Genomic DNA, 27,908 nt, shown 5'->3' with positions numbered 1-27,908 from the left:
CCACGAAGTGCTCATTTCCATGCACAAACAGGAAGAGCTTTAATGATGCTTCTGCACACCTGTTTGCCTTCTCCTGTCTTTACTGTTTGAAACTACTAACTGATAAGAAAAGAGCCAAAAAAGAAAAAATAAAGAAAAAGAAAGCCAGACTAAACTAATGACACCCTACTGCAAACCTGTTTACAAAATGTCTACACAGACACTGGATGGTTTATTTTAAAGTCCTTGGTTGTATTAATCGGGGTTTCAGTATGAGTCTCCCAAAGGGCAACAGCTAAGACAGTTTGCAAAGGAGAGACAGGATACGTCAGCAAAGTCTTTTATCATTCCATGACTCAACATTTTAATTATAGTTATGTATTATTCACACCAGCTATTTCACTGAAATAGTTAACAAAATGCTTATATAACTCATTACATATACATAATTTTACCACAAATAGCAAAATAAAAATTTTTGTGACGACACATTAAGATCTACAAAAGAAAACTAAGACCAGAATGTCTATTTGCAGGTCACATAGCAGCAGACAAGGCACTGTCGTCATTCACCCTAACAAACAGTGAAGACCATATGGTGTCAGAGCCAGACACAGGCACCCTGTCGAGGCTGTTGAGAAGCAAGAGTAGTTTGTGCCAGGGACTGAGGGTACAGAGATTATGTGGTATCAACAAGAAAAACATGACGGGATAGAGGAAGAATATAAGAATAGACGAAAATAAGTGAGGAGGGAGAAAAACTCAGTGAATGCTGCATTTGTCTGTCTGCCTTTGCTTGAGTGTTTCCACTTTAACTCAGACTCTGTGTGCATGCAAGTCAAAGTAAGTTGAAGGAATGGCACGTATACAATTTGTGCACGCATGCAAGAGAGCCAGACAGAAAGAGAGCATGAGAGACTCGCTGTGGTCCTGAAGTGAGTTTGTCTACATTAACAACATCACCAATTCACTCAATGGTCAGAGCCATATGTCCGATAAGCCTTAAACATGCAAACATACAAAAAAGCATAAAATAAATTAGAAGAGACAACCTTTTCTATGTATTAAAAAACAAACAAACATGTTTAAGGAAAAGAAAAGCATCAAAAGGGACATGCTAGCAGCTCCGTCCTGCAGAAATTCTTCCATGCACAGACCACACAAAACACAGTTAATTCTATGCAGGCAATTATCTTCCCTCTACTCATTGAACCCCTGCTGACCCCACCTTCCATCATTTAGCCAGAATTGTGCCTGTGCATTGTAAACAAAGGGAACGAAAGAGACAGAGGGAGCATGAGGTGCATGTTATTCATTCATGCAACTAAACAACATTTGAACTTGAGTAGTAGTCCAGTTGATTGATTAAGCTATTGATCCAGCTGGAAAGCTGGCTGGTCAACTGTGTCGTTGGACGTCAGAGATACTCTACGCACCACCACGTGGACGTTAGCAGCGAAGCAGACGAAAATATATGCACCCGAATCATCTCAGGCTTCACGTGTAACATTCAATACCTAGATAAGTGTTGGATGTGTAACATGTTTCACATACCACACTGAATTATCAGTAAGAAAGATGTGATGTTGACACCAGTGTGTTTCAGTCAAATCAGCAATCCAGAGGGGCCATTGTATTTAGTACTTTACAGATTATATGCCTCCTTGTTTGTTGTGCATGTTTTAGTCAAATATTTTCCAAAGCACTCATTCACATTTAAAATGACTTCTTCTGAAATGTATATATTTTTTTCTAAACAGACACACACACACACACACACACACACACCTATATGATATGACATATATATATATATATATTTAAATATATATATATATATATATATATATATATATATATATATATATATATATATATATATATATATATATATATATATATATATATATATATATATATATATATATGACATTACAGAATATGTAACTATTTTGAACAGATTAACTACTATACACAAGATACGCCTTAAAATATATATTTATGGTGTCAGAACCAAACATTATAGCATTGCCCCCTTTAGCAGAAATAACTTTTTGATATCTTTTTTGTGTAACTGTCCACCAAGCTCTAGCCATTTTTCCACTCAAAATTCCTTCAGTTGCAAGATGATTGAGGATTTTCTTGCATGTACTGTCTGTTAATAATCCTGCAACAACATTTCAGAGGGATTCAAATCTCTTTGACAAGGTTATAACGTAACCCTTGATTTCTTCTCTTTGAGCCATTAATATGTGGATTTATGGAATCGTTATGAAAGGTCCACTTCCAATTGAACTTCAAATTTGAAGCACAGATGGCCTCACGTTCTCTTCAAGCACTCTTTGATATGATGCAGAATTAATAGCTGAATCACTGACTACAAGCTGCCCAGTCCCTGAAGCAGTGAGGTAATGCTTAAACCAGAACATTTCCACCATCATGCTTCACAGTTGGTATGAGGTCTTTCTCCTTCAAATCTCTCCAATTCTGTCCACACATTATTCCAATAGGCCTAATCTTTGGCTACAGGTTCATCAGCAAACTGTAGCTATAAAGGTATCCAGCTTAGCCCCCTGTTGTGTAGAAGGCAGTCATAACAGACGAAGTGTCCAATGCAGCCAGTGTCTGTTCTTCTCATTTGTGATTTGTTATCTTTGACAGTTTGCAACTTTTTTACTCTAAAATCTAAGGGAGATATAACTGCTTGTTATTTTGTGGAAACACAATGCTGTACAATATAAACATATATGTGTAGTTTATGTTTTAAGGGATTCATGCAACCCTACCTGCCATAACAGTTCTGAAAACATCCTGTGGCTACACAGTAAATGCAAACTAATGTCATAAATTATATGTTCAAGAGAGAAAACAAATGGATATTTAAAGGGATACAGAGCACATGATGCCAGAGAAGTAAGACAAACCATATGAGAAGAGGTATCAATATTTTCCCCTAATTTTCTTATCATAATATTCATATTATTCTAGATAAACTAACTCATCCCTCAATTCAAAGACAAGCTAATAAATGACAGGTTTATCTCCCATAGAGACTGTTTAAGATCGCTAGGCCTATCAAACTTCACCACATGGCAGGACTGGAGTGGAGTAAAGGGTGGAGAGCTCGGTGTCATATCATATCCATATTCATTCCATACGTTTGAAGTGGAAAGAAGGCAGCTTTAATAATCATAGCTACATGGTGTTCAAAGAGAGATGAGACATGGGGAAGAGGAATATAGAGTGAATGAACTTCAAAGGGTTTTCGTGTGCACTCCCACATCCGTATACACATAGAAAACATGCACTCATATGCACGTACACTGTACTGTATTTACATATAAATGTCTATAACCGAAGGCATCACAGGAAAATAAGACAAAAAGTTGCTGCATGTGAGACACACAGTTCAGTAACATTAATTATCACAACAATAAGTAAAAAGTAAGTCATTTTAAGCTAGCAGGGCTGCTGAATTAATAACTGTGTCAGCCAAACAACTTTTCATATCTCAGTTCTTCACGGTGTCATCACTATATGCAAACAAGCATCCAAGTTTGCCTGCTACACTGGCAGCTTGAGTTCCAACTTTTAGTCAGGTAAGTATTGCAATCAGTAAAATATTGCATCACTTCATACATTAAAGGGATCTGTAGCACAGCACTGTCTTAGCATAAGCACAGAGATGCCTTAAAATTTTCCTAAAATCACTGCCTTGCCAAACTGTATGTTACATTACCTGAACTGCACTTTAGCTACTCAAAAATGCTATCATTTAATGCTTGCTTTCAGCAATAAACAATAAACATAATCAAGGTAAATGCTGCCTCAGCAAATGTCAAATCATATTTTTGACATATATTTCTTAATGCCATCTATACACAGTCTTCTCTTTATAATCAATCTTTGTCTTTAGATCCTCAATTCAGATAAAAAAAAAAAAAAGAAGCAAAATGAAGACACAAAATAAAAACACATTCCTGATATCAGTTAACTAATTTACACATTTAGCTCGAAATCAGCCCACTCTCTGGCTGATAAACAGCTCTGCTGAGGACAGCCATGTGAAGGAAGCAAGTCTATGGATATACAGTTATAACTACTAGCACTGATGTCTCTCTCTCCATATGAGACACATGCCTCAAGCCAAAACAGCCTTTCATCCTCGCAGAGCCATGCATTATTGATGATTAGACCAGAGAGAGACACTGAAACACAAACTGTGTGCCAGTGTGATGGCAGGATGATGAATATGTGTATGTGACTAAACAGGTGGGCTGGATTCTTTTAGTGATCAGCTGAGTAAACCATTATAGAGCCAATCAAAAAGCAGATAAAGACAGTCGAGCAGCCATTGGCTCAAGCCTGTTACTGTCATCATGACAACAACTTCTGTGACCAACTACGATCTCCAGTGTCTCCACTACGAGTTATCTTTTTCTTGTTGCACATAACAGCGCTGCATATGTGTGATGCCATCATTTCAAGCATTTGCTGATGCAATGCTTGTGTTTAAAATGAACCCTGCAGCCGGCATCGACACATAGCAAACTTCTTCAGAGACTTCATGTATTCACATTCAAGTTTTCATTTCCCATATTTGAATATAAACAACAACCAGACAAACCAATGTTTGCCAGTTCTGTAAAGTAGTGCAGGATTGCCCAGGGGGCATTTTAAACTCTTTAAAGCAAGCATCACATTTTTTTTAATTAGCTTTTGGTTTTTAGAGAAGGTGAAAAATACACTGGCATGAAAATGCTTCTTTATTCAAGAGAGGAAAGAAGAAATAAGGAGCTTAAACATAAGAAAGAGCAGTATTCTCTTTGAGAATACTAACATTATTTCTTACAACCAATAAAATGGCATGATTTTACTTCATAGATTTGTTTATACCACAACTTGCAACAAACACAGACCATCCAGTCCAAGATGGCATATTAATAGTGCTTGGTTTGTCCACTGAGATCACACAGAGAAACACAGATCAATTTACAGGGAAGGTTTTTCCTGGTTCAGATTGGACCTCTGGGAAGTGAGCAAACATGTAAACATGACTGCTACATGTAAAGGAAATGTCTCTCTTACCTTATTTGACAAAAAGATCATATGTGTTTATCTTATTGATGAACACTTGATGAATTAAAATGTCTATATGTTTGAGTAAATTAAACTAAATTGATTCAAAAAAATAATAATTTTATTCTAATCCTGGTGATCTTCCTTTGGCTCTGTCTGAAATTATTTGGGAGAATGCCAATGATTCAGCTTTACAGGAGACAAAAAAGCAACAAATCTGCTCATTTGAGAAACCAGAATATTTGTCTCTGATTAAAAATCTTGACTGTGAGTTTCCTCACATTGATTAATGTGAGGAAACTGCTTTAGCACTAAAACAAATAATGTACTAAGAGCTAAAGAGGTTGGTTTATCTTCTTGATAAAACAAGACTGAGCCTGCAGAGCACTGATTTTTTTCATATGTCTGAATCAGACAAAGTATCATGTGCTAAAATTAGTTTATATGCTTTATAGTGCAAACTCAAATACCATTTTTGGTAGGTGACTTTAAATGTATAATTGCTACTACTCATATATCAAGTATCAGTTAATAACAAGCACACAAGCAAGTCTTCTTTTGGCATATTCTTGTAATACTGCCCAAATCAAAGGTCATATGGAAGTCAATATTTATCATTTAGAGAATAAAAAATAAATCTTCACTGACTGGGCTGGTGGGTTGTTGCTGAGCCTGTGGGAATGTGAGGTACATTGATGTTTCTAATGAAGAGCGCTGAGCTCCATTGATCCACCGGGGATGAGAGTGAGCTGTCAAAAGCTATCAGGCAAGTCAAAGACCCACTTTTAGCTGTGTGTAGCTGAAGTGAGCACGGTACGGTTGGGGCACAAGGAAGAGCAGCTAAACATCCCAAGGCAAAGAGTATAGAGAGGAGGCACACGAAAGACACAGATGTGATGCCCTCAGAGTGTTAGAGGGGTTATTTGTTCAATAAAGGGGCATTGCACAGCTAAAGTTTACAAAGTGTCAAGTGATCTGTTAAAGTGTGTCTGTTGTTTTTCTAAGAATGGATTTAAAAATCTTTAGGTTAGAGTTATATATAAAAAAGAAAAGCAGCAAATATCCCATTTTAATACATTTGCATGAAAAATTGTTAAAATGACTGAAAATAATTGCAGATAATTTTTCTGTCCATGCTTGTTAATGAATTTCGTTAATGAATCATTTCAGCACCAAAACAAACTTTCACTTTAATATCTGACAGAGCATGAAATAGCATGCATGGCCATTAAACGTTTCCCAGGCAAGAATGATTTCTGTTGTCACGTTGATGTTTATATGTGCATAATACAACCTGGTAGAAGCAAAAGCAAAAATCACTGCTTTGATATTTAAAGTAAAAGCAGGATTAAATGGGATTAAAGGAGAGCACAAATGTGAATGTAAGTGCCACTGCTATACTGCACAATAGTTGTTGACACTGCTTTCATATAGACACATTGTAACGGGTAAATAAGAAACCTGTGCTGTTCTCCAATGAGATGTAATAACACACATAATCTAAGATGTGAAAAGGTTTGTATATGGGTGAAAGGGGGATAAGAAGTGGCAGTAGTGGAAGGTGTGGGCTACCAGTCTCATAATGTCACCATAAGCCAGTGTTCTTCAGTTATATTCAAGCAGATGACACAAACGGCTTATGATTGTATTTATACCACTTTATATACCACGCACTACATTGTCACTGTAATCTATAAATAACCCTACTGTCACTGAAAAAAGTCTACATGCAACAAAATCCACTATTGCAGTGACAAGTAATTTATTTAAAGAAAATGAAAATCTGGCAGCTATTTTGACCTGTGTGGAGGGGTTAGAGTCTGCCTCAGCTATCATAGAGCAAGAGGCCGAGTACACCTGTGACAGGTCACCAGTTTATCACAGGGCCTATGTTGATAATTTTGGTAATTCTTTAAGCTCATCAATCATGAGGATGTGTTTTAAAAAGTGTCTGACAGTTGGCAGACCTCACTCTTTTGGCTCTGGGTAACTGTGAGTGGTATTTAACACTTAAACGAGTAATCAAACAGTAATCAAGAAAAAAGTAAAATGATTAAACTTGAACCTACACCTGCTACACAACTTTGCACAAGGCCTGGTTAAAAATCTGCATTCAGCATTTTCTGCTTGATATAAAAAGGTTGGACAAAACAGAAACAGCTGGAGAGCACGCTATAAATATATTTTCCACACAAACATTTTATCCCCAAGCAAAATTCAAAGCTAAAGCAAGTTTATCACGTATAAAGTGCTTTAAAACCAAGAGACAAACCAGTAAATGAACACCAAAGAAGGAACACATGTTAGATATGGGGGGCCTTTAGGGCCGTGTTTCTGGACCAGATGTCTGCGGGAACTGCATGTGGAGAAATTGTTCATACAGTAGAAAACACAAAAGTGAGGTGAGGTCTTGCTGCACCTCATGACCTGCTACTGTATGCACATTTTTGCTTCACAATTAGCAGCATGCATATAAGCAGCTACACATCTCATGCTGCAGGAAAAACAGACTGGCCACAAACTTTCTCAGATATTCCAGTGCTGCAAGAATAATTTGACTAGCAAGATACCACAATGTGAAACACTTTAGTCTCTCAATCTTTTCTTTGACACTGCATCCACAGCAGTCTGTGGAGCACAGCAGTAATTACGGTGAACTTGTAACCCTCATCTTAATGCTGGCACCGGGGCGCTTTTAATCAGCAAAGTTGCAAGCAGAGAATAATCTTTGGAGCCCGTTGTCGTCACAGGCCGGCAAAAAAGGGAGCAAATCTCCTGCTTTGCGCGGACTTAAGAATGATTATGAAACAGTGAAAATGCAATGCGTCAGTCAAAGCTTTTCCATCACACCCTGTGGTTAACCCATCCATGCACTTGCTGCAAAGTATCTAATGGCAGAAGCAGGATGCAAATATTTCTGCATGAAAAATATCACATGTAAAGTGATGAGATGAATATTTCTTATCAGTGTGACCTTTAAAGAGATAATGAGATGGCCAACTGAGAGTCACGGTGTCTACACCATTGTAGTGATGAAGTACTAACAGTGCTTCAAGAAAACAATGAAAAATGGAGAGTGAGAAGTCAAAAAACATGTGTATATGGGGAGGGGAAGAGGAAACTTTGAAGAGTGGAAAGTGCTCTTTACCAGGAAATGGTTGGAGGTTGAAACCCTGCCTTTGTCTTTGGCCTATGAGTTGGCCGTTTGTGGCTCTCTTTCAGTTCACCAGCTGAAACAACTCTATATGCTGCATGTGGTTTGAGACTGTGATGTTCTAAAATAACTTGTTTTGGAAAAAGTAAGCATGTAAACTTGGCATATATGACCTAATTATAGAGGTACAATTGACAGGGCTGGCCTACGATTGTTTTTTGAGAATAAATATACAAAAAACACAAAAACTTTTTTTTTTTTTACCTGATTGCCGAGTCAACAAAAATATCGAAACTTTGTTTTACAAAAACACATACACTCTAGACTGCAGATTTAACAGAATTACTAACGAAATTTAGGATATTTCCTCCAAACTTTAGATGGCAGTATTCTCGTATTGTACCCACAAAATTAAGGCTTAAATCGAATCCAAAATGCATTATCAAACTAAAGCATAATCATCGTCCTTACAGGTGTAGACAGGAAATCATTAGGTTAAAAGAAAAATCTAAATATAACATATAAAGTATCTTCTGCCATAATCTGGGTGCTTGAATGGGAATTAAAGTGTTTCTCTGCAGCTAAACAACTCCCCCCATAATGAGTGTATTTATTTAAAAAACAAAACATAACGTTTTGTGGTTCAATATTTGCATAAATAGCAGTAAATTCAAACTGCATCACAAAAGCGCTATATCTTTTATAAATATTTTTGCAGAAAATCAATTTTCTGTCTAAGCAGTTCAACAGTAATTCAAAAATGTCATCTTTGCATGTGAGAGACAGAACTCACCTTGCAGCAACGTGATGACTGCTCAGTTGTGCTTTTAGAGCGCACCGCAGAGATATCAGCACTTGCGCCTTGGTAAGTTTGCTTTTCCTTTCTCGTAGGAGGAGTAAAAATAACTTCATATAATTTGGCTAATGGGAGCAGAAGAAAGAACTCCGAGGTGTACTTTTCCAAATTAACAATAATGCATGCACACTAAGTTAACCCTGCATCCCATGATGATGAAGCCTCCTCGCTCTTTAAGCGGATATAAAAAAATATCCTGCGCTGTATCGGTTTGCTGGTTTAAGATTGGCTACAGTAGCCCAATATGGTTTTACAAACAACCAATCAGCGCTCTTAAAAGCTGGCGGTATGGTGCGCGTGTTTTACAGTACGGCATCTTCCGTCACATAATACACATCGCGAGAGGCACATACCGGCCGGCGGTGCTGAACTATTAAGAGAGAGCATGCAAACCTGCCAAAGTGACGGTGTGGGGAAGGGTTTATGGGAGGTGTAGTCATCTAAACAGCGAGCTACGTGTCTCTTAACGACGTATTGACAGCCCAAAACTACATCTCCGTCATTTTTTTAATAGCAGCGACAGTGTTTGCATCAGCGTGTCCAACACCGGCGAAGTTACTACTAAGCAGCAGCTTGTCTTGTTTAAAAGTGAGCCAGTTATTAGTTTTAGTAGCAACCGACGGAGAAATGAAGCTGTTTGTAAGTGAAGGCAACCCGCACTGCGTGAAGGTATTGGCCGCGTTGGAAGCGACGGGAGTGGAGTGCGACGTTCAGTTTGTCAACCACGATGGTAAGAAAGCATAATGAGGTTAACATTACTCGCTGTGTTTACCTGTAATTACAACTAATAACGACAGTCTTTTGGTAAGAAAAAGGCTCGTTATTGTGTAAATCTTGGCAAGTTTGAGCTGAATTTGTGCTGTAACTGTTGTGACTGGCCAGCCTTCATCTGGTGGCATTTGTCTGTCAGTGTCAGTCACGATAAATGGAGCGAACAATATCTGGATCTGAGAAGCAGCTAGAAATTACTTACTGAGCATCACTGCTCGTTTGTCATGTTTTCGAGTTGTTTGCTTTTCCAGCTTCATGCCACTGAATAGCTACAGGTACAGTATAGTCAGTATACAGTATAGTTATAGCTCTAATATCTCTGTATATTTGCAATTTGTATACTTGTATATTGTCTTATAGTTTTTATACTTATTTGTTTTTTTCTGTAAGCACGAAGTACCGCAGCAATTTCCTAATGCTGTGAACCTGTTCACCCATATGGCAATAAAAACCTTCTGATTCTGATTCTGATTCTGATAGTCTGTTTGCTGTTAGTTTAACATAAATTTAGGACACTGGCACAGCCCTTTATTGCATGAACTGTGTGACTATATTCTACATATGATTATATGCTATATATGAGATTTTAGAATTAAAAAAGCCACTACGTATGACAGATTTTGCGCAACAGGGTTTTCAAAAATTATATTCTTTATTCAGTGTTTTATTGTTGCTGTGAAAAGGACATATTTCACCAAAGTAGAAAGGCAGACTTGAGTGTTGCAACAGTTTTGAGTAAACAGGTGAAGTTTTTAGGTAAACAGGTAATGTGACATACCTCCGCCCAGGATTATTATTCCTGCCTGGTAGGTTTGACTACAACACTGCTAGGAATCCAAAAAATTAACCAGCATTATTAAAAGGACGTATTTCACCAGTGTAGATAGGTAGACTTGAGCATGCCAACAGTTTTGGTTAAACAGGGGATGTGGCATACCTCTGCCCACAGTTGATATTCCTACCCGGTAGCTTTGACTACCCCCAGCAAAAACACTGATTAAGCCAAGATGTCTGTACCATGGAGACTTAAAAAGCAGCTCATACAAGATCTTCCAGTTTGAGGTCTTCATTTCAGCCTTTTACACCACACAGTATTTTTTTTTTCAGATGTGAGAGTGAAGTCGAGTTTATTTATAAAAATATTTGAAAAAACAAACAAATGTTCACCAAAATTCTATACAGGTAACACCTGTGAGTTTCCTCTCATGGGCTAGATTTTCTAAAGCCTGAAATCAGAGCCCAGGGCCCATTACAATATGCTAAGTGGTTATTATTAAATTTTGGCCTATTGCAAACAAGTTGCCTAGCCCATATTTAATGGTTTAGTAATGACCTGTACTTTATGATATTGGCCCTTTGCAAAACTTGCTTAGACTAGGCTGGAGTACTTAGCTGCTTACTTATTAGTATCTCAGTAATAAGTATTCAACTCAATTCTAGATTCTGCTGTGTAAAGAAATTAGTTTCTAAGAAAATAGTAATAAACCCCAGCTTCATACTGATGATCCAACCCCTAGGTGTGTGCTAGTCCTGGATACAGAGATGCATAACAAGGGCCATCTGGCACGTGACCACAGTGCATGAATGAATAAACTTTATTCATACATAAACTGTCTTAGAGGTGTATTAGCACACTGTATCATTTATGTAAATAAACTGTACAAATGAGAAAAGTCCCTTAATTATCTGTTGTTTTACACCAGTGGTTCTCAAACTTTTTCTGGCATGTTCCTCTGCAAAAGCCATAAATTTTCTCCCCACAGCCCTTTTCATATTAAGTCTAACATGGATGGATGGATTTCTAAAGGTGAATGTAATTTTAAAAAAAAGAAAAAGCCTGCTGTAATTTTGTTATGTATACAATGTACTGAATTCTTGAGCCACCATAAAAATCCAATTGCTTTCTGTAGTAACATTTTCCGACTAGATTTAATAAACAATATAAATCCAACTAGTCAAGAACTAAAAAAAAAACTTGTTAAAAGTTGTTGTCTCTTTATCTATTTTGCCAGAGAGCGTGGTGCCTTTCCTTAGCCGTCCATCATTGCCAGCCCTGATCCTGTCCAGTGGACAACAACTTTTCAGCTCCAATGCCATCTGCCGGTCAGTAGACTGCACATAGGCCTTCCTGTTCGGCTCTTTGAGTGGTAGTGCTAATTTGACATGAACATGTAAGCTGTTAATGACTGCTGCTGAACAGTTCATTCAGCAGATACAGTTAGGTACATAATTTGTTGGACAGAGTTTTGCCTCTGTACACCACCATAGTGGAATTGAAATAAAAAAAACAAACCAAAAAAAAAACAATCAAGATGGCAACTCAGCTTGCCATGAAAGTCTGAAGTTCAGACTTTCAGTTTCAGTTTAACAGGCTTTACAAAGATTTTGGATTGTTTAGGAATTGTAGAGATTTTTATACAGCAATTTTCAGAGGCTCAAGCAAACTAACATCATTTTAAATATAAAGGTTGTTTTAATACTTGGATGAAGATCCTTTGCAGTCAATGACTGCCTGAAGTCTAGAGTCCCTGGACATCATCACATATTTACTGCTTTACTGCAGCCACCTTCATTTGCATCTTGGTTGTGGGTCTTTCTGCATTCAGTCCTGTATTTATTAACTGAAAAGCATGCTCTGTTGGTCTGAGATCAGTTGACTGACTTGGCCATTGAAGAATATCCCATTTCTCTGGTTTGAGAAACTCTTGGGTTGCTTTTGCAGTGTGCTTTGGCTCATTATCAGTTTGCACTGTGAAATGCTGTCTGATCAGTTTTGCAGCATTTGGCCGATACTCTTTGAGCAGAGCTTTGTACACTTCAGAAGTTATTGTGCTACTTCTATCAGCACACATCGTCAATAAACATTAGTGGCCCAGTTCCATTGGCAGCCACACATACCCATGTCATAACATTGCCTCCACCATGTCTGACAGATAATGTGGCATGCGTCCAAGCATGAGCTGTTACCATCTCTGTAGTGAAGTTAATCTTGGCTTCATCTGTTGAAAGAATTTTTTTCTTTCACAGCTGGGTACGCCAGATTTTTTTGGGAGCAGACCTCGCATGGCCAATGAAACTGGTTGTCATCCAATTAATTTTGAGCCTCTGAAAATGAGTGACTGTGAATAAATATGGCTATAATTCCTAAACAGTTCATGCAAAACCTTTGTAAAAAAAAAAAAAACCTGAATTAAAGCTGAAAGTCTACACTTCATTTAAAACCCACTGTGGTGGTGTACACACACACACAAAACTACAAAAACTGTCTTCATCCAACAAATTATGGACCTAGCTGTATCTTTGGGCTTTGTTTTCCAGGTTTTCTTGCCATGAGCCTCTCAGATCTTGGGGCAGTAGAACCTGTTTGCATGGTTGTTTTACTTGCTATAGCAGCAGGTACAAAATATATCTTTTACCGTCTGTTTTGAATACCTTAGATACCTGTTTGAAGTAATCGGACAAGAATCCAGTGATCTTTGCAATCAGTGGCTGGAATGGGAAGCCACTGTTCTTCAGGTATACTCTACATAAATGAGCAGACCTTTCAGTTTGCTGGTAATATGTTGTACTAAAACAATTTTCAATTCATGCTTTTGTACATTCACTTGCACAGAATCCTCTTACCATACCTCTGTGAACTGGCAAAGTGGACATAAGTCCATACAGCTAAATGTTTAAAACTCACGCTATCAAAAGAACAATGTACAGAAAGAAGTGTTAATTAATCTGTCCATTTTCTCTGTGTAGGAAAGCAATTGTTTAACCTTGATCACATTTGTTTCATCAATCGTAATTAACCCCTGTTTTTGCACAGCCTGCAATGCTGCAGGCTCTTCACATGGCAGTGCTGCAGGGAAAGAGTTCAGAAGTGTCCACGGTTCTCCAGGGTCCCATAAACTACTTGGACCAAAGCTTGAGCAAAAAGAACATGCCTTATTTAACTGGGGTACAGTATCACTATTTCCTGTCTCTCTAGTTTTATTTGTCAGTGAGTATTTAGCTGTCATATATATAGTGTCAATATGTTTAGACAGTAAAGAAACGGCTTTTTCAGGCCTTTTCAATCTATATAATATATTCTAGATAGAAGTCGGTAAGTCAAAAGTTTATAATGTTTCTTTTTTTAAGTTTATCTGAGCTTAACTGAGCAGCTCCGCTGTGCCAGATCTAGATCCTCTGGCAACATTTTTTGTAAGACTAAAGAAAAACTGCTTTAAGTGCACACAGTAAGGAAGTCTTAGCTGTGGGTGTAGTACTTTTTTAGTGCAATGCAAGCACATAAAAGCTGTAAGTAGTTTCCTTCATGATTGTTCTGTATGTAGAAAGTTGCAAATCCTCAGATTATTCCCTCTTCTCCTTTGCGTGGAGTTTTCATAACATGGTTAATTCAGGGATAGTGTGTAGCAACTGCTTTAAAATAAGGTTTAATTATCTTTGTTACAGGAAGCTGTTTCAGTTGCTGATCTTGTTTTGTGGGGCGCATTCTACCCTCTTTTATCTGGTTCTTCACTACCACTGAGTAAGTATGAATACATTTTCATATCCATTATTATTTGCCATTATTTTCTTTTTGCTTTGCTTTATTTCACTTATAGTTTTCTTTCCATTTCATCTTTAAATCTTTTTCATATATTCTATAAAATTTCACTTTTGATTTCCTGATCTCTTTTTTTTCAGGTGAACACAAGTCTTTGAAGGCTTGGTTTGACCGTGTGACTGCTATAAATGCTTGTCAGTCTGCTGCTCAGAAAGTGCTGCAGGGAAAAGGTCTGCAGGGCATGAAGAGCTATATGCAGAGCCAGCCTGCTCCTCAGAGCCGCCAGTGCAGGGAGACACAGCCATGCAATAGCAACTCTGCTGAGGTATCTGCTACAGTACATCATCATGATAACTATTAGAATGAAAGTATTCTTACTGAGAAGGATAGATTCGAAGGAAGTTCAGTGCTTTACTGTCAAAGAGCTCTTGGAAACATTCACATATTTGGTTTCTGGGATGATTTTTCATTTTTTGTTTACCTTAACTTATAGATGCACTACTACAAAAATCCTTTATACTTCTTTTGTAAGCATAGAACAATTTTAACATTGTGAGTTAAATTTAGGAGCAAATGTTATGTCTCACATTGAGAGAAAGTCACTGAGTTTCCTCTATATATAGCGCATTGGATCAGTTTTCTCCGTCTATCCATCCATCCATTTTCTTCTGCTTATCTAGAACCACGTTGCAGGGGCGACAGCCTAAGCAGCGAAATTCAGACCTCTCTTTCCCCAGCCGCCTCCTCCAGCTTATCCAGGGGAACACAGAGGTGTTCCCAGGCCAGCCAAGAGATATAATCTCTCTAGCGTGTCCTGGGTCTGCTCCGAGGCCTCCTCCTGGTAGAACATGCCCAGAACACCTCACCCAAGATACCCAGGAGGCATCCTAGTCAGATGCCCAAACTACCTCAACTGGTTTCTTTAGATCTGGAGGAATAGTGGCTCTACTCTGAGCCCCTCCAGAATGACTGCAGTCTTCAACCTATCTCTAAGGGAGAGGCCAGCCACCCTTTGGAGGAAGCTCATTTCCGCCACTTGTATCCGCGATCTCAGTCTTTTGGTCACTACCCAAAGCTTGTTGACCATAGGTGAGGGTAGAGGATGTGATCGACCAGTAAATCAACAGCTTTGCTTTTATGTTCAGCTCTCTCTTCACCATGATGAACCAGTGCAGCATCTGCATCACTGTAGCTGCAGCCCCAAATTGTCTGTCAGTCTCCCGCTCCCCTCTTCCCTCACTCGTGAACAAGATCTCAAGATACTTGAACTCCTTTATCGGGGGCAGCAACTCATTCCTAACCCAGAGTGGGAACTCCATCCTTTTCCGGCTGAGGACCATGGCCTCAGATTTGGAGTAACTAATTCTCATGCTACCACTCCAATGCAAGCTGGAGGCCACCACCTGATGAAGCCAACAGGACCACATCAACTGCAAAAAGCAGAGATGAGACTCTGAGACCACCAAGGCAGAAACCTTCCACCGCTTGACTACACCTAGAAATTTTGTCCATGAAAATTATGAACAGAATCAGTGACAAAGGGCAGCCCTGGCGTAGTCCAACAACCACCAGAAACGAGTCTGACTTATTGCTGGCAATGCAGACAACGTTCTTGCTACAGTAGTACAGGGACTGAATGGGTCATAACAATGGGCCAGACACCCCATACTCCCGCAGTTGCCCCCCACAGGATACCCTGAGGGACACAGCTGAATGTCTTCTCCAGATCCACAAAACACATGAAGACTGGGTTGGCAAACTCCCACACACACTTGAATGTCCTTGAAAGGATAAAGAGCTGGTCCAGTGTTCCATGACCAGGATGAAAACCATATTGTTCCTCTTGAATCCATGGTTAGACTAACAGACACACTCTCCAGCACCATGGCATAGACCTTTCCGGGAAAGCTAAGGAATGTGATCCCTCAGTAGTTGGAGTACACCCTCCGGTCCTCATTCTTGAAGATGGGAACCACCACCCCAGCCTGCCAATCCAGTGGCACTGCCCCAGATCACCATGTGATGTTACAGAGGTGTGCCAACCAAGAAGGCCCTACAACATCCAGAGTCTTGAGGAACTCAGGGCAAATCTCATCCCACCAAGGAGTTGTTTAACTACCTCAGTGACTTCAAGCCCAGTGATGGGCAAGTCACCCCCCTCGTCCCCAGACTCTGCTTCTTCTACAGAAGGTGTGTCAGTGGGTTTAACGATGTCCTCGAAGTATTCCTTCCACTTCTGGACTATATCCTCAGTTGAAGTCAGCAGTGCCCCAACTATACACTGTGTGAGAAGAGCACTGCTTTCCCGTCCTGAGTTGCCAGAATCACTTTGAGGCCATCCAAAAGTCTTTTTCCATGGCCTCACCGAACTTCTCCCACACCCAAGTTTTTGCTTCAGCCACCACCCAAGTCATCCTCCACTTGGCCTGCCAGTACCTGTCAGCTGCCACCGGAGTCCCACAGGCCAACCAAGCCTGACAGGACTCCTTCAGCTTGATGGCTCCCTTCATCTCCAGTGCCTACCATCTGGTTTGGGGAATACCACCACGACTGGCCCCAACCGCCTTGTAGCTGCAGCTCTGTGCTGCAGCCTCAACAGTGAAGGTGTGGAACATGGTCCATTCGGACTCGGTGTCCTCAGCCTTCCAGTATGCTGTCAAAGTTGTGATCTCCAAGACTGTGGCCTCTGCCAGGTGTTTCCAGAGCACCCTAACTATACTGTACATTTAAGCACGCCAGGTCTCTCCAGCATCCTCCCCTGCTATCTGATCCAACTCACCACTGGGTGGTGACAAGTAGACAGCTCGGCTCCTCTTTTCACCCAAGTGTCCACAACATTCTGTCGTAGTTTTCTACTTGAGATAATCATACTTTCATTTCTATTAGAGATTATCACTAACATTACAATGGTAATGTTATTGTCCAACTAATTATTGCCTTTGTTTCCCTGTTTGATTAGGAAGAGGAAGGTGAGCGCATTGTTTCAGAAGAAGAGATGGAAGCAGCTGTTCTCACCTGGAGTAAGGGTTTGAACACTTGCCCTCCAGCTACAGAAAGGCAACACCCCATGTAAGTTATTAAAGACACCATCATTTCATATATATAGTTTATATCACAATCTTTAAACAGGTAATGTTAAGGCCATCTAAAATTAATTTCTGTTTCTGTTTGTTTTTTTCCCCACCAGTTTGCCTCAGGAGGGCAAGCGAAATGTCTTGGTGACCAGTGCCTTACCTTATGTTAACAATGTCCCCCACTTGGGTAACATTATTGGCTGTGTCCTTAGTGCTGATGTCTTCTCCAGGTAGGAATTAAATCTTGTAATTTGTCTTTTCAGTGTATAGTATATGTACAGTTAGAAAACTAGTGATAATAAATACTGTTGAAAAAAATGAATCATTGTGCCTTGCAGCAAATACAAGCAAATCTTTATATAGAGTACTCAAATGCAAAGATAGTCTTGTAGATCTGCAGTGGAAGTGCATATGCTTTTGTTTTTTCACTCATCATCTTTGTGTCTTAATACTTGCACAACTTACTCCATCTGATTCTCTTAGGTATGGCCGCCTGCGAGACTGGAATCTGTTGTTTGTGTGTGGCACAGACGAGTACGGCACAGCTACAGAGAACAAGGCCAGAGAGGAAGGCCTGACACCCCAGCAGATCTGTGATAAGTACCACGCTGTTCACTCCAGCATCTACAAATGGTTCCAGATTGACTTCGACTATTTTGGTAGAACCACCACTGAGAAGCAGACAGAGTAAGTAAGAAGGCCTGTCTAAGGGCGTGGGTGAGACGAAATTAGTCTCTTCTTAAATTGGTATTTTTAAACAGAAAAGCTACCAATAATATCAAATCCCAGCTTTGTGATCAGGGTCCTAACATGGGCTGGATGCACATCTGATGAATGAAAACACAAGTGTTCCATATACTATCAAATTATATAACACTGGATTAGTATAATCCTGCCCCTACATACTGGTTGTGGAAGTCTAGCCATAAATCAACCATAAACCATGAATTGTACATCTCTTAATCTCAGAGATTATAGAGCATAGCTGTTGGATGTAGGTTACTACTGCCTGCTTTCCAGGGCTTTACTGAATTCTGTAATTAGAAATGTCTGATTTTTGACTTTTTACAATTTTTACAAATTTTAAATTTTATATATTTTCAATATTTTTAAGAAATGCTGTACATTGATGTTTAACTTCAGTCACCACTCTTCCTTTATTTATTTTCTTATTATTCTTAAACTTGTCATGAGCAATAGTCAACAAAATATATATGATAAGGCTTCAGCCCCATCATGACCCTGAGCTAGATAAGTGTAAGAAGATAGATGCATGGTAATGGGCTTTTCTTCAGGAAAGATTAGCCCTAAATTCTAGTGCTTGCACTCTGACAAGGATTGCAAAGATAAAAACTCCTGTTTTGGGACCTTTGCTTTGATAAAGTACACCATAAAAGACATCAAACACCATGCACTAGCACAGTATTCTTTGAGAAATAAAAACAGCCCACAGATTAAAGCCTTTTGACTTGATCCATTAAAAGGAGGTTAGGCCTTAGATTTTTAGATTTACCAGCCCACAACTCAATCGTTAGCTTTGCCTTTTTTTTTTTTGTTTGGTTTTTATTCTGTTTTGCTTCATATTTTTCTTACCAATCAATAACACAAACTATCTTCCCTTGATCTTCTTTTTTTTCTAATATACTGCTGTATGTCTTTTTTTTTTTTTGGCCATATTTACCCTCAAAGTTTACATCAGTTTCTAACCAACATAAAAGAGCAGTATTGATTCATGCTGGGAAGCAAAACTCACCAAACTGTGATTAGGTTTTAATGAATGATCTGCAGATAAGACAGCAATCACCATATTTAACACAGGGTCATCGTATTTCTCTGGCATCACAGGCACAAAAAGATGCTTTATCTTTTAACCACCTTGTTCCTCTTTTAATATTTCAGGATAGCTCAGAATATTTTCTGGCGACTTCACGAGCGTGGTTTCCTCTTGGAAGACACAGTGGAGCAGCTGCGCTGTGAATCCTGTCAGCGTTTCCTTGCTGACCGCTTCGTAGAAGGCATCTGTCCACACTGCAGTTACCCTGAAGCTCGTGGTGACCAGTGTGACAAGTGCGGGCGCCTCATCAATGCTGTAGAGCTCAGGGTGAGTGTGAAGGAGCAGGGTGTACATGTCAAGTGATTGTAGAGTGTCTAACTATTGATGACCACAAAGAGAATTGTAGTGGTAGAAACTGGAATATTGCCAAGTGCCTTCAGTTCTTGAAAACTTGCATGCAGGCAGTAATAGCAATTCTAGAATATTTCTAGAAGGTTTGGTATTGGAAAATCCTATAAACCCACCTATAAAAACATATAAAAACACTCTTACAGTAGCTAAGAAGCTCAGTCATTTTTTTTTTATTTTAAACAGATACCCAGAGTTTGTTTTTATTTGAATAACTACCATTAAGAGTTTGTGCAATATCATATCATATCATATCATATCATATCATATTATATTACAATATAATATAATATAATATAATATAATATAATATAATATAATATAATATAATATAATATAATATAATATAATATAATATTTTTAGGGAAATACTAAAAATATGATATGATAAATATTTGTTTTCACTCATTGCTGGTATGACTGAAAAAGGTGTATTTTATGTAGTATTAAAAAGGCTATAAAATATTTAACATGGTGAGCCCTGTGGTTATGTTACCATTTTTGATCTTTTATTTAAATCATAAATATCAATGGAAAAATAATCTCCTAATATTTGAGGAATGGGCGCTATGACAGCAGTTCCAAAGTAGGTTCAAAATGCATCACTTACAGTACGTTTCTTACCTTTTTAGATTGCTGTTGGAGAAAGCATGTTGTGCCTTTGTAATGTTTTTCCACTTTGGTAGAGAACTGAATCTAGAAAGACTTTCTCTTTAATCAGAGCTGTTAATGTAGTACTTCATCCACACTCTTTAAATTCTTTGTTTTCATGAATAAATAAATATGCTTCAAATTGGTAATCTCCGGTTAAAGGAAAAAGTCTGATTACATTTTGCTGTAATGAATAATTATCATTGTTAACATCATCTTTTCCAGGAACCTCAATGTAAGGTCTGTAGTCAGACTCCAGTCATCAACTCCTCCAAGCATCTTTTCCTGGACTTGCCAAAGGTATGTTTTTTTATACTTCACTGCAATGCCCTGAGGTGTCCATTCTCAGTTCATACAGTGTTTCTTTGGTCACAGGGATGGAGGCACAGTAATCCAGTTTAGTAAGTTTAAGGTATCATTGAAAGACAGCTTGTGGAAGGCAATTATCCCTGCAGTAATGTTATTATATGAACGACTTTAGTCTTTCGAAAGCTGTGCTTTAGAGTTAAGAGACTGGATGTATTTTGTCAGCATTTTCATTCTCCCTCTTTGTTTCATGCAGCTGGAAAGTCAGTTGGAACAGTGGCTGGAGAAGTCAACCAGTGCAGGAGACTGGACAGCGAATGCCAAACAGATCACTCGCTCCTGGCTAAGAGATGGACTCAAACCTCGCTGCATCACTAGGGACCTGCAGTGGGGAACACCAGTACCTCACCCTGACTTTAAAGAGAAGGTCTGCTCTTGTCTTGGTTTTTAGTTTGGTATTTCTGCAAACATTCAAAATATGCTTAATCCAATCAATTATTTTACAACTTCATATCCAAAGTTATGTTTTTAATGACTAAGATGAATTGCATTATCTCTTCATAAATGCTGCAGTATCTATAATACCAAATATCATATTTTTGCCTCACTTGGAATTAATTTTTTTTTAGGTTTGTATTGTCAAAACATGTTAAATTCTTTAAGTACACACCTCTGAAACATTTTACACACACTCATGCGTATTTGACAGAAATTGTAAGCATGACATTTCTGATCAGGTCTTTGTGCATGCTTAGGATTTTTTTTTCTGTTCTTCTTCATTTCATCCATTATTAGTTTCTGTAATAAAACATAAAAATTGTGCCTGTTATCAGTCGGGACCCTCTTTCTGTCTTTTCAGGTGTTCTATGTGTGGTTCGATGCCCCCATTGGTTATCTGTCCATTACTGCCAACTACACCAGCAAATGGGAAAAGTGGTGGAAGAATCCCCATCAGGTACCACCCCCTAGCCCATACCCCCAACACGTCAGAATTCATGGGCCGTAAAAAGTACTGATGCACAAGCTTGGCATGGATTTTGTCCCCTTTTCTGCACTAAATGGGTCTAATAGCTTTTTTCCTCTCCCATCTGGTTTTTTCACCCTCCATTAGAACATAGTGCAATTCCTAGCCCCATATAACTCTGATGTGAAACAAAGAAAGACGTGAGCATTTAGTTTTACCCCCACGGCTACAATGTACTCACAGTAGATTGTGGTGAAGACTGTATACTGCTCATCAAGGTTTCTCCCCTCTGAGATATAATGAACAGCATGTTCTAGATGATTTTTATTTGAGGTGCTGTCTTTTGTGTTATACTTTAAAAAGGAGGAACCATTTGACATTTTGTGTGTACATTTGAGTTTATTTTCAGGATACCATTCATAGCTTCCTACACATCAAGTGACAAGTGTAAAATGGGAAGCAACTACTCTTTAGTTAGCTTTTTCATTTACATGTGTGCTCAATGGACCTAAAATCTGATAGCTAATAAAAAGTCAAGCATTTGCTCACATAAGCATCACTATCTTCTTCACTCATCTCTCCATCTAAAATCCCAGGATTGATCCCCTTTTATGAGTGTGTGATACCCTGTATTTGCAGAGGGAGCAAAAGAGAGGCAGAGAAGGGGGGGGGGTTGAGGATAGCAGATAAGTCCTCTTTGAACTGGATGATCTCATGATGATCTAATATGATGTCACCCTCACAGCACAGTGTTTTTTCTTTGCCACCAGGTGGAGCTGTACAACTTCATGGCCAAAGACAACGTGCCATTTCACAGTGTGGTGTTCCCCTGCTCCCTACTGGGAGCCCAGGACAACTACACTCTAGTCAACCACCTCATTGCCACAGGTAGGCACTTATGACTGAACGATTTCACCAGTTGATTAAATATTTATGTGATAGATTCTTTGGCTGACTTTAGCTTTCTCAGCAGATGCTTGAAGAAAACACATTAATGAAACAATGGTGCACTGTTATTGGATAGTTAAGGGTTTGTGCTTTGACAGTAACCTGTGTTATAACTTTCACTCAGAATATCTGAATTACGAGGACACAAAGTTCTCCAAGAGCCGTGGTGTGGGTGTGTTTGGAGACATGGCAAAGGACACTGGTATCCCTTCCGATGTGTGGAGATTCTACCTCTTGTATGTGCGTCCAGAGGGACAGGATTCAGCTTTCTCTTGGACAGACATGGCTCTGAAGAACAATTCTGAATTGCTCAACAACCTGGGCAACTTCATCAACAGGTTGATAATAAGCCAATGTGTTTTAAAAGGACTTTCTGCTCTTTTTGTATGCTTTACAAACAAAATTGACTATTTTAGTCATCAAGAATAGCCCACTTTCAGAATCTGGCTCTGGTCAGTAAACCCAACAAACTTGCACCAATGTCATATTAGGTTGTTACATACAAATACTTGTTTTGTTTTTTAACTGCCTGTTGTAATGGTATTAGTTCATATCAGCCACTAGTGAAATCAAAAATGGGGCAATCCACATTCTCAAGTTGCTCACTTTCTCTGCATAAGTTTCACTCAAAGTAAATATGCAGTAAAACTGTCATCCAGTCCAATTAACAACTAAGTTTTCAGATTGTTGTACTTTAACTATTACAAGAGATTCACCCTAGTTTTCCAAATTTGTTTGGGATGGCGTAATTTAGCCCCAATTACATCGCCTCAAATGATTTTTTAAAAGATCAGGGTTAAATCCCACATCAAAGATTTTTCTCAGTAGCTTTTTTTTTTTTCAAAGTACCTTGATCTTCAAAATTGGTCTCGGGCAGCAATGCTGATCCCTAATTGGTTCAAAAATATCTTGTAGATTGCAACCAGCCTAAGGTGTTTAAGGAGTAAGTATTCCACTTCAGAATAGAAATTCTGTCCTTGCCTGGATCCAGTCCCTGAATCACAGCATCATTAGTGACAGAGTGTCCATCTTACACACATTTACAGATTTATAGAAGACTTTGTGCCATCTCATTGCTGTTCACTCAAAGCATTTTGTTGACAGTTTCACAAATAATCAGCCTGACTTAAAAAAAAATGTCGAAATGCCTATTTAATATTTACGAGCAAAAACCCTATTGTAGATTCAGTCATTTTACCAGTAATAATATTGATCTTTATTTTCCCTGAATGAAAACCCTCAGTTTCCCTAATTAAAAGGCTAAAACAAACAAATGGACACACAAAGTTTATGTCCACACATCAAAATCACAGTTCATTGTAAATTTGACAGTCTTGTCTAAGCATTTTGGTCTCGCAGACCTTCCTCAGAGGCTAAGAGATGTGTAAAATATAGAACAGTGTGTTGCATCAGACGTGACAAAAACTTTCTCACTACGAACGTCCTCAAGATGCACACATAAGACTCATATCAAAAATGACATGTTCCAGACACAGCTACAGTTTAGAAGCAAACAAGGAACTGAGAAGCGACTCCACGCAGTGCACTGTTGTGTTGGTTTAAAGAAGGAGAACACTGCAATTACATACAGCAACAAAATCTATAATTTATAAACAATTAGCAAGTCAAGTAACTTGCCCTTCCTTCGTTTAGCGCTCTTGCTCTCTCCCTGATTCTCCCTCTTCCTCAGTCTCTCCATTCCAATGTTTTTCCCTGGCCACTGTTTGTTATCTGCTTTGTACAAACCCTCCTCTCCCTTTCTCCTCCAGAGCCGGCATGTTTGTCACCAAGTTCTTTGAGGGTTGTGTGCCAGTGATGGAGCTACAGCAGGAAGATAAGAAGCTCCTGGCTCTGGTGAGCTGGGAGCTGCAGCAGTACATACAGCTCATGGACAAAGTCAAGTAAGAATAACATGCTAGACAAAAGCAACAACAGACGGGTGATGCTGGTGTTCAGACAGAAGCATGTCAGTTTAATTGAAAAGGTCTTTTAGAGGTACAATTGCATTTTTAATTTGTTTTACTCTGTGATTTAAAACCTAAAAATTTACATTTAAATTATCAAATAGTTTTCTAAATTACTGGTTAAATTCGCAATTGTATCATCAGTTGAAACATTGTTAGGGTTTATGCTGAAGTAAAATGTGTGCCTCTGATAATGGTTTAAAATGAGTGTTCTGTCACTGCCATGCTGTTAATGACTGGTGTGAAATATTTCACCAGAATCCGCGACGCACTGAAACACATCCTGAATATTTCTCGTCATGGCAATCAGTACATTCAGGTCAATGAACCCTGGAAGAAGATCAAGGGAGAAGATTCAGAAAGGTGAGATGGATGTGTTAGATTTTCTTAGGTGTGACTCAACCCTGCAGATTTTAATTTTATATTGATACAGACAGGAAAATTTAGGGTTTTTTAAAATTCTTAAATCATAAACAGGTATCTGTGGGTGGAGGAGAAATTCATCTGATTTAGCCCAGATTAAATGCATTAAATCAGTTTGTAGTAGAAAAAAAAGTGGTTTAAATCTAAGTAGAGGAGCAGCAATTAAGATCTAATTTCTCTCTATTTTAAGTACAACCAAATCGTAAAGATTCATGATGACTAACTTGTCCGTTCTCCACAGGCAGCGTGCAGGCACGGTGACTGGTGTTTCTGTGAATATTGCGTGCTTGCTGTCAGTGATGCTCTTCCCTTACATGCCATCGGTCAGCCAGACAATCAGGGATCAACTCAACGCCCCTCCATCTTGCGTCAACACCATGTTACAAGGCAGTGGCACCTTTGTATGTGCCTTGAGCGCCGGCCACCGCATTGGCGCAGTGAGTACCACCCCGACATGTATTACACACATATCTGTTAATGTTGGGTGATACAATGAGGATGCAACAGCCTGTCAACTGAACAGAACAATTGAATAATAAAGAATAATAGCCTAGGTTGTGTTTGGAGGCCTCAGCCTTCGAGCAAGCAGCAAGTTTCTCTCAGGCCACTTGTCCCTTCAGGTATAATTGTGGTGATCTGTTTGTGCCTACCAAGGCTGGATTCCTACCAAGACTGCTATAATGATTTGCAACTGTTGCCTTCAGATAAGCACTACAATCATATGGTAAAGCTTACATGTACACAGATACACTCAAAAACATCCCTTTGTTTTAAGTGTAACATTATTCACAATGTGGTGGTAGTCATCACGGAAACGCTGCGAATTTCTCATACATAGTTATCTACTTACTTACTTGCATAATCCTCTTTGTTCAAAGATGAGCACAGAGCCTCCAGGTTAAATTTTCAGATATACTGGCCTTAGGCTGGATCGACAAATGCAAACTTTTGAAAATTCCTGCATATATTTTTAATTTTTACCTTTTACCGCCTCTGCCAACTCGTTTTTCCAGGTTAGTCCGTTATTCCAGAAACTGGAGGCGGACCAGATTGAAGCTTTGAAGAAGAAATTTGGTGGACAGCAGGTATTTGATGTTTATGATGCCTAATGATCTGTGCATGAGTTCACTCAGGTCTTGAAGTAATATAGGTTCACCATCAATGAATAATGAAATAAGAAAGAATTGATAACCCATATCTGTTCACAGACTGTCATGAAAAAGAATTCGTACTTAATTGAACTGCCCAGTTTTTAGTGCAAACACACCGCAAAATGTTTAAATTATGTATTAACCATCAGTCATATAGATAAAAAATAATCCCTCTCCATACGCTCTTGCCTCTAGCCTGAAGATGAACCACCTAAAAAGAAGGTATTGAGTGGTATTTGTTTGTGAAGAGTCAGTCCACACTGGTTTAACAGTGTCAGTGTTGATTATCGCATGCCTTCATTAACACTAGTAGCTAATTTAACATCCTCATATTTAGTATTTTCACTCATCATCTTGTGTCTGACGTGATTCATTGTCATTTCACCGACTCAAACAATCCCACTTACGTTTTGAGTGATGAGTGGTGGTGTCTGAAATGAAGTAATTAATGTGTGGGAAATAATGATCAAAATGCCTTCAATTCAAACATCTTCTCTCCGTTTCCACCTTCAGACAACATTTAATAAGGCTGCCAGCACTCAGCCTGTGCCAGCTCCTGCGCCTGCTGTTGAGGTGGGGACGGTGAATGAAGTGGACCCGGAGAAAGCCAAGCAGCTCGCGCAGGCTGTGGCGGAACAGGTAAGATCGCTGGCTTCCAGAAACGCGCTTCTAATATAAGAAAAACTAATGTAGTTCTTACATGTTAAACCACATTGTAATCAATAGATTTCAGTAATTTGATTGTTCAAAAAAATGTTTTAAGTCTCCCATTTTATTCTTAAATATTTTGATAACTGGATAACAAAGCGGATTGTATTTTCCGCAAGGACCAAAAACGGGTCTAATGTTCCCGAAGTAGCGCGCGTACAACAAAGCATTTCTTGTACGCGCTGAATTTCAGTTAATTGTAAAGTCTAGTATTTGTTTTTGGAAAATTATTTTGTAAATTGTAATTAATTTACAAAATTTAAAAAAAAAAACTTTCAAATTTTGATACTTTCAATCATGAATGTGACCGTCAAATATTTGGATATTGCATTTAGGAAGACGTCTTTCCAGAGACAGAAGCACACGGTTACAAACCTACAAATTGCTGCCTTGCTTATTTCATAATGAAATTGTCAACAACTGTTTCTTTTTATCAAAGGGGGACAAGGTGCGAGCACTCAAAGCCCAGAAAGCAGAGAAGGCTGTGATCACAGCAGAGGTGGCTAAACTGTTGGACCTTAAGAAACAGTTAACCCTTGCTGAGGGGAAGAGCCCTGAGCCTGCACCTCAAAAGGGCAAGAAGAAGTGAAACCAAAAAAAAGGGAAAGAGGATGGAGGTTAGTCGGAGTAGTATGGGTGGAGGTATGATAGTGGAGAATGGGAACAAGATGTACACAGAGAGAGAGAGCGAGATGAGGGTATTAGCTTAAGGCAAAGCCGTGACAGGATCTAAGACAATGTGGTATTGGCACTGAGGACTAATGAAATGCTGGATAGGCCGACGGGGAAATGAAAACACACAAAGAGAGTCAAATGAATACAGCTACAGAATGGAGGGATTTTTTCAAATCCCTACACCAAAAGAAACTGATTTTATACTCTCCCTGCGATAAAGTCAGCATACAATATTAGTGTTGGAAGGTGCATCTAAAGATGTTTTTTTTTTTTTTTTTTTAAATATATATATATATACTCTGGAAGTTTGTTTTTTGCTACAAATACTTTTTTTTAGATCATAATAAAATGTTTATGTTCATTAAGTAAAAATGTCTTTGCTCTCCCCCTTTCTCAGTTGCCTCTGTTTAACAGCATTTTCTACACACAAAAAAATGCACGCATCCTTAAGACAAAATAAACGTTACACAAACCAAAAAAAATTTA

General features: G+C 38.8%; 2 protein-coding genes across 5 annotated transcripts in view; one reads left to right on the top strand and one right to left on the bottom strand.

The window, feature by feature from the left end:
• Positions 1-9,228, bottom strand: part of arhgap9 (Rho GTPase activating protein 9) — a 53,552-nt gene extending 44,324 nt beyond the window's left edge. For all 3 annotated transcript variants that reach the window (XM_030729666.1, XM_030729668.1, XM_030729667.1), the window contains exon 1: positions 9,006-9,228. The gene's annotated coding sequence lies outside the window, so the exon portion shown is untranslated. The remainder of the gene's footprint in view (positions 1-9,005) is intronic.
• Positions 9,229-9,497: 269 nt separating this feature from the next.
• mars1 (methionyl-tRNA synthetase 1) lies at positions 9,498-27,883 on the top strand. Of its 2 annotated transcripts, XM_030728958.1 has the most exons (22): positions 9,498-9,798; positions 11,852-11,942; positions 13,277-13,355; positions 13,654-13,785; positions 14,283-14,358; positions 14,517-14,701; positions 17,336-17,445; positions 17,564-17,680; positions 17,934-18,137; positions 19,350-19,551; positions 20,509-20,583; positions 20,846-21,016; positions 21,449-21,544; positions 22,324-22,441; positions 22,626-22,839; positions 24,271-24,402; positions 24,724-24,828; positions 25,130-25,325; positions 25,902-25,973; positions 26,235-26,261; positions 26,553-26,678; positions 27,187-27,883. In XM_030728958.1, exons 1-22 carry the CDS (start codon positions 9,696-9,698, stop codon positions 27,334-27,336), a joined length of 2,781 nt encoding a protein of 926 aa, XP_030584818.1. In that variant the 5' UTR covers positions 9,498-9,695; the 3' UTR covers positions 27,337-27,883. The 2 variants fall into 2 exon arrangements, with proteins under 2 accessions (XP_030584818.1, XP_030584819.1); XM_030728959.1 differs by lacking the exon at positions 26,235-26,261.
• Positions 27,884-27,908: the final 25 nt, after the last annotated feature.

This window comes from Archocentrus centrarchus, chromosome 5 (genome assembly GCF_007364275.1).
Source record: "Archocentrus centrarchus isolate MPI-CPG fArcCen1 chromosome 5, fArcCen1, whole genome shotgun sequence".
In the NCBI taxonomy this organism is placed as follows: Eukaryota; Metazoa; Chordata; class Actinopteri; order Cichliformes; family Cichlidae; genus Archocentrus; species Archocentrus centrarchus.
Note: the sequence above shows the minus strand (reverse complement) of the source record. Positions and strands in the feature narration are given on the sequence as shown.

Bases quoted from the DNA above. Each gene is read 5' to 3' on its own strand.
- mars1 (XM_030728958.1), top strand. From the start codon at position 9,696: ATGAAGCTGTTTGTAAGTGAAGGCAACCCGCACTGCGTGAAGGTATTG. The intron at 14,702-17,335 runs GTATCTGCTACA...CTGTTTGATTAG, and splicing joins GCAATAGCAACTCTGCTGAG to GAAGAGGAAGGTGAGCGCAT. The intron at 25,974-26,234 runs GTATTTGATGTT...TCTTGCCTCTAG, and splicing joins AGAAATTTGGTGGACAGCAG to CCTGAAGATGAACCACCTAA.